The 7,547-nt window shown below is 42.0% G+C and overlaps 1 protein-coding gene across 1 annotated transcript in view; it reads left to right on the forward strand.

Moving 5' to 3' along the window:
* Nucleotides 1–7,299, forward strand: part of LOC121587311 (calcium-binding protein 7) — a 71,796-nt gene extending 64,497 nt beyond the window's left edge. Inside the window, exons 4-5 of the mRNA XM_041904220.1 lie at nt 5,276–5,426; nt 6,282–7,299. Coding sequence (XP_041760154.1) covers nt 5,276–5,426; nt 6,282–6,409 — 279 coding nt within the window. The 3' untranslated portion in view covers nt 6,410–7,299. The remainder of the gene's footprint in view (nt 1–5,275; nt 5,427–6,281) is intronic.
* Nucleotides 7,300–7,547: the final 248 nt, after the last annotated feature.

Genomic DNA, 7,547 nt, shown 5'->3' on the forward strand with positions numbered 1-7,547 from the left:
AACAATCCAGAAAAACGTATGTCATAAATGTTATAAATTGATTTGCATTTTAATGAGGGAAATAAGTATTTGACCCCCTCTCAATCAGAAAGATTTCTGGCTCCCAGGTGTCTTTTATACAGGTAACGAGCTGAGATTAGGAGCACACTCTTAAAGGGAGCTCAGCTTGTTACCTGTATAAAAGACACCTGTCCACAGAAGCAATCAATCAATCAGATTCCAAACTCTCCACCATGGCCAAGACCAAAGAGCTCTACAAGGATGTCAGGTACAAGATTATAGACCTACACAAGGCTGGAATGGGCTACAAGACCATCGCCAAGCAGCTTGGTGAGAAGGTGACAACAGTTGGTGCGATTATTCACAAATGGAAGAAACACAAAATAACTGTCAATCTCCCTCGGCCTGGGGCTCCATGCAAGATCTCACCTCGTGGAGTTGCAATGATCATGAGAACGGTGAGGAATCAGCCCAGAACTACACGGGAGGATCTTGTCAATTATCTCAAGGCAGCTTGGAACATAGTCACCAAGAAAACAATTGGTAACACACTACGCCGTGAAGGACTGAAATCCTGCAGCGCCCGCAAGGTCCCCCTGCTCAAGAAAGCACATATACAGGGCCGTCTGAAGTTTGCCAATGAACATCTGAATGATTCAGAGGAGAACTGGGTGAAAGTGTTGTGGTCAGATGAGACCAAAATCGAGCTCTTTGGCATCAACTCAACTCGCCGTGTTTGGAGGAGGAGGAATGCTGCCTATGACCCCAAGAACACCATCCCCACCGTCAAACATGGAGGTGGAAACATTATGCTTTGGGGGTGTTTTTCTGCTAAGGGGACAGGACAACTTCACAGCATCAAAGGGACGATGGACGGGGCCATGTACCGTCAAATCTTGGGTGAGAATCTCCTTCCCTCAGCCTCAAGAAGAAGCACATTAAGGTCCTGGAGTGGCCTAGCCAGTCTCCAGACCTTAATCCCATAGAAAATCTGTGGAGGGAGCTGAAGGTTCGAGTTTCCAAACGTCAGCCTCCAAACCTTAATGACTTGGAGAAGATCTGCAAAGAGGAGTGGGATAAAATCCCTCCTGAGATGTGTGCAAACCTGGTGGCCAACTACAAGAAACGTTTGACCTCTGTGATTGCCAACAAGGGTTTTGCCACCAAGTACTAAGTCATGTTTTGCAGAGGGGTCAAATACTTATTTCCCTCATTAAAATGCAAATCAATTTATTACATTTTTGACATGAGTTTTTCTGGATTTTTTTGTTTTGTTATTCTGTCTCTCACTGTTCAAATAAACCTACCATTAAAATTATAGACTGATCATGTCTTTGTCAGTGGGCAAACGTACAAAATCAGCAGGGGATCAAATATTGTTTTCCCTCACTGTATAAATTGATTCAGCTCCCTCCACAGATTTGTTTCTAAAATGGAATTTCAAGGCATCACTGTAATGGGACATAAATGAATCAAAAATAGAATGAAGATCCTCCACTATACTGCTCTGCACAGTCACAGCAACACAATGCTTCTCTCTGATCTGCAACATAAAAAGGCAGAGATTTCTCTTAAGGTCTCTAACCAGGTCTTCAGTTTTGAAGTCCAAGGACTCAATAACATTAGTTCCACGCGAGATCAGACATCATCGTTCACATTTTCCTCAATGTAGTCAGGCACAGGGATTACAGAACCATTAGGCCTATCTGTCAGCAAATCTTTGTGTTTTCTGTATATATGTGTCCTATATGACGCAAAGCATTTACATGTTTTCATGCAACCTCCAAGTCTACATGTTAACAGAAACCCTGGCTCACTCTGGTGATGCAGACCAATGTGGTGAATCTGTTTCATGAGCAGTAATGCTTGTTGCATATTGGGCAGTTATACAAAGCAGGCATTTTGACTGGTGTTGACTGGCAGGTGGACTAGCAGTTAAAGCATTCGAATCGTCCAGCCGACAAGGTGAAAAAATCTGTTGTTCTGTCCTTGAGCAAGGGAGTTATAAGATCTCCACAACAAGAGCTACCAGGTAGTTGTGTTAAAAGCGGAAGTCAAGTTTTGGTTGGACCTTGCAGGCAATTGACAATAAAAAATTGAAAAGGAGAGGTGTAGTCCTCCAACTGATTTTGCTGAAGCCACTGGCAGACATCCTCCACTGACCATCCATATACTTCAGAATTTCTGAAAAGAAACAACAGAATCAGATTTCATGCCGGAGTCCAGTTGGGCTATGCAAAGACACTACATACCCTGTCCCCACCAGGAATACCAATGAAATGACCAAAACCAACTCACCAAAGACACTGGTGTGCCATTTGAATGCCATTTGTATGCTAATAGATTTCAGTTTGTATTGACTGCTATGTAGGTTAAATGTGCACTTGAAATGCAGCTGTCCAACAACATATCCTTACCGTTATTCATTAGTATTTTATATCATTATATAAATTATTTCGATACGTATTCAGAGCCAAACATCAACCCAACTTACCTTTTTAACTGTTGTCGCATTCAAACTCCAGCAACAATGTGGGTTCCTCGATGAACCCCACCTCCTAAGAAGTTATCCTGAAGAACCTTTGGGGGCTGTTTTTCATTGCCAAGAACCATAAGGTTCTTCGAGGATCTTTGAGGATCTTAGAAGAACTCCAGTTGAACCCCTCATTTTTTAGAGTGTAGCTGTGTTCACATGCTGAGCAAAAACTTCACATCACACCATATTTTCACGTTTATTACATATTTTATTCACATGTTAACACCACCTTTTCACATGTGATAAGAAAAACATTTTTTCACCTCAATTGTGAATTGCAGTTGCAAATGTGAAATTTGCGCTTTCACATATTAAAATCGGTTATGCAGTTTCACCTGAAAAACGTTCTTATGTGAAAATTGGACATTCACATGTGGAATTGAATTTTCACATGTAAAAACAACCACATGTAAAAATCCCATTTGCAGTTTCACATGCTAGAACACTTGGTGGCTCCTTATTTATCCTGTTTAACATGTTAAAATTAACTGATTTAATCAGTTAACTCAACTTTACTTTTGTAATTTTAGTGCACACATTTTTTTATCACGTTCAAAATACACTGAAAACATCCAACATACATAATCTATACAGCTAAAAACACAATGCAATGTCAAAACAAGTTGACATTGAGGTTAAAGAAAGTGTGTTTATCAATTAACCAGATTTTGCTAACCATTACTTTGGACAAAAATCAAGACGTAAATATTTTTGTAATGCTTTTTGCATAAATAATCTTAAATTACAGCTCAAGTTGAGCAAATTCTTAATTTGCGATTAATCGTAATTAATCACAGCAAATCCTGCTGTAAGTTCAATTACATTTGATAGTCCTAGTTACGAAGATATACATGTGCAAGTGTAGCGGGCATGAGTCGGTCATGGTTGCTCATGGTCACGTGATGAGGTAGTCTCGCCTGCGACTTCAAAATTAGTGTTGGCCGTCTTGGTCTAATGGTCAAGACGTTGGCTTCTCCCATGGGTTCTAATCCCACCGGCTACAAAAGCACACATATGAAACTCATGATGTGAAATGTTGGGAGACCACACGTGTCTGAGTAATGTGAGAAATCCATGTGAATCTTCCCACGTGACATTTTTTATGTGATTTGTTCACATGTGAAAGATTCATGTGAAACATCACAGGTGTCCGAAAACCACGTGTCTGATTCTTGAAAATGTCACGTGAAAAAAAAGGTATAAACACTACATGACCCAAAATATGTAGACACCTGCTTATCGAACATCTCATTCCAAAATCATAGCCATTAATATGGAGTTGGTCCCCCCTTTGCTGCTATGACAGCCCCACTTTTCTGGGAAGGCTTTCCACTAGATGTTGGAACATTGCTGCGAGGACTTGCTTCCATTCAGCCACAATAGCATTAACGAGGTCAGGCACTGATGTTGGGCGATTAGGCCTGGCTCGCAGTCGGCGTTCCAATTCATCCCAAAGGTGTTCGATGGGGTTGAGGTCAGGGCTCTGTGCAGGTCAGTCAAGTTATTCATCACCGATCTCGACAAACCATTTCTGTATGGATCTCGCTTTGTGCACGGGGGCATTGTCATGCTGAAACAGGAAAGGGCCTTCCCCAAACTGTTGCCACAAAGTTGGAAGCACAGAATCGTCTAGAATGTCATTGTACAGTATGCTGTAGCATTAAGATTTCGCTTCACTGGAACTAAGGGGCCTAGCCCGAACCATGAAAAACAGCCCCAGACCATTATTCAACCCCCACCAATCTTTACAGTTGGCACGATGCATTCGGGCAGGTAGCGTTCTCCTGGCATCCACCAAACCCAGATTCGTCCGTCGGACTGCCAGATGGTGAAGCGAAATTCATCACTCCAGAGAACGTGTTTCCACTGCTCCAGAGTCCATTAGCGGCGAGCTTTACACCACTCCAGCCGACTCTTTGCATTGAACATGGTGATCTTAGGCTTGTGTGTGGCTGCTCGGCCATGGAAACCCATTTCATGAAGCTCCCGACGAACCGTTCTTGTGCTGACGTTGCTTCCAGAGGCAGTTTGGAACTCGGTAGTGAGTGTTGCAACCGAGGACAGACAATTTGTACACGCTACGCACTTCAGCACCTGGCGATCCCGTTCTGTGAGCTTGTGTGGCCTACCACTTCGCGGCTGAGCCGTTGTTGCTCCTAAATGTTTCCACTTCACAATAACAGCACTTACAGTTGACAGGGGCAGCTCTAGCAGAAATTTGACAAACTGACTTGTTAGAAAGGTGGCATCCTATGACCGTGCCACGTTGAAAGTCACTGAGCTCTTCAGTAAGGCCATTCAAATGCCAATGTTTGTCTATGGAGATTGCATGGCTGTGTGCTCGATTTTATACACCTGTCATCAACGGGTGTGGCTGAAAAAGCCGAATCCATTAATTTGAAGGGGTTTCCACATACCTTTGTATTTATAGTGTATTTTGTTCACGTGTCCAAAAACCATGTGTTTTTTCACGTTCTTTTCAAGTGTTTTTTTTTGTATGGGATGTCTATGGCAGTGTACTGTATGTTCGATTGAATTGAATCCCTGAGTCAAGACAGCCATACAGTATGCCACATGCATCAATGGGAAGTCTTGTGTTGTTATCTCTGGCTAAAAGTTCCAGGATCACTTAGCTTACCATCCCCAAATACAAAACATTGCGGTGAAAAAACTAAAATCGACCATAGAAGAGTATCTCATTGTAGTGACATCAGTTCCTGTGTGTGTGTGTGTGTCCAGACTGACATGCAGAAGCTGACGGTAGAGGAGCTGAAGAGGCTGCTGTACGACACGTTCTCCGACCACCTCACCATGAAGGATATCGAGAACATCATCATGACCGAGGAGAGCCACATAGCGAACCCAGGGGCCTGCCAGGTGGATATAGACAGTAAGGAAACTTATAGTACACACTTTGTAGTACACACTTTGTAGTACGCACATTATAGTACACACTTTTTGTACAACTTTCTCTAAAATGTTGTGCACAAATTTGTTTACATCCCTGTTAGTGAGTATTTCTCCTTTGCCAAGACAATCCATCCACCTGACAGGTGTGGCATATCAAGAAGCTGATTAAACCGCATGATCATTACACAGGTGCACCTTGTGCTGGGGACAATTAAAGGCCACTCTAAAATGTGCAGTTTTGTCACAAAACACAATGCCACAGATGTCTCAAGTTTTGAGGGAGCATGCAAAGCGGCTTATAGTAGAGAAATGGACATTCAATTCTCTGGCAACAGCTCTGGTGGACATTCCTGCAATTCTCTAAAACTTAGTTTTAGAGAATTTGGCAGTACATCCAACCGGCCTCACAACCGCAGACCACGTGTAACCACACCAGCCCAGGACCTCCATATCCGGCTTCTTCACCAGAGGGATTGTCTGAGACCAACCATCCGGACAGCTAATGAAACTGAGGAGTACTTCTGTTTGTAATAAAGCTCTTTTGTGGGGGGAAAATGAAATCAGAGCTGTAATCTATGTAATTATGTATCGCACACACTGGGGTAAAACCACATTTCCAAGCAGTATTCATCCATAATAATTGTGTTCACATACTTGTACATTTGGAGATTAGATTTCTCATCTCATTAGAAATTACTATATAACTTGCCTCTGGTATCAGATATGTGCAGAGCATCAAAAGAGATTTGATTCAACAGACTCACAGGTGCATGTCTCTCCTCCTTGAAAATCCCTGACTTTCCTCCTTCTCTTGTCTCCTTTCCCTGTCATGCAGCTAGTCCAACGCAGCAAGTGAAGCAGACGTGTGTACGCAAGAGCCTGATATGTGCTTTTGCCATCGCTTTCATCATCAGCGTCATGCTTATCGCAGCCAATCAGGTGCTTCGGAGCGGCATGAAGTAGGCGGGAACAGCCATGGCCTCCTGACCCTCTGAAAGAGACTGCTGTAAGACACCTGGACAAATGACTCAGAAAAAACAGCTCAACAACAACAGACCATTAAACCACCATCAAAATGAACTGACATAAAGGCATGGCTCTCATCCAAATGAATTCTTGGGCATATTTCCCAACATGCTCCTTTATCTCCTAGCTGAATGGAACCCATAGAGACCCTAAACTACGGTGGCCTGGAGGATGACCATCATCTGTGCATGAAGTGCATGGATTTAACAAGTCGTCTCTTGAAACATTTGTAGACGTTATTATCAGTGTATATCCATATGACTGTGTACCAAACAGAGGTGTGTCATAATTCATTTATGGTGAACCAACTGTGACCAACTTTGTTAATGAGGTTGGGGTCAAGGGGTCAGTGGAGGGAATGAACAATGGGTTTTTACATCTGTACTGTGTATCAAACAACAACAAACAAGTGAATATTTCATAATAAATGTGTATTTCACAGTTCTGCATGATCAAAAGGGCTGTTTAGTAGACTACAGGATCATATTGTAAAAGTAGTTTTTGGACAACTATTCTTATTGACATACTGTGGACTATTAGTTTCACTGAGCACCCCATTACAATCACAACATATCTCACAGCCATAACGATCATAACGCATCTCACTGCTAAAAAATATAATAATGTATATCACTGCCATAAGGATCATAACATATCTCACTGCCATATGGATCATAACATATCTCACTGCCATTGAAAAACCAACAACTCAGACGTGATGGGATTTGTTTTAGCATATCACTGAGAAATCATACAGTATTTGCTTAATACAGTGGGGAGAACAAGTATTTGATACACTGCCGAGTTTGCAGGTTTTCCAACTTACAAAGCATGTAGAGGTCTGTAGTTTTTATCACAGGTACACTTCAACTGTGAGAGACGGAATCTAAAACAAAAATCCAGAAAATCAAATTGTATGATTTTTAAGTAATTAATTTGCCTTTTTATTGCACGACATAAGTATTTGATACATCAGAAAAGCAGAACTTAATATTTGGTACAGAAACCTTTGTTTGCAATTACAGAGATCATACATTTCCTGTAGGTCTTGACCAGGTTTGCACACACTGCAGCA

Source organism: Coregonus clupeaformis, chromosome 18 (genome assembly GCF_020615455.1).
Source record: "Coregonus clupeaformis isolate EN_2021a chromosome 18, ASM2061545v1, whole genome shotgun sequence".
Taxonomy (NCBI): domain Eukaryota; kingdom Metazoa; phylum Chordata; class Actinopteri; order Salmoniformes; family Salmonidae; genus Coregonus; species Coregonus clupeaformis.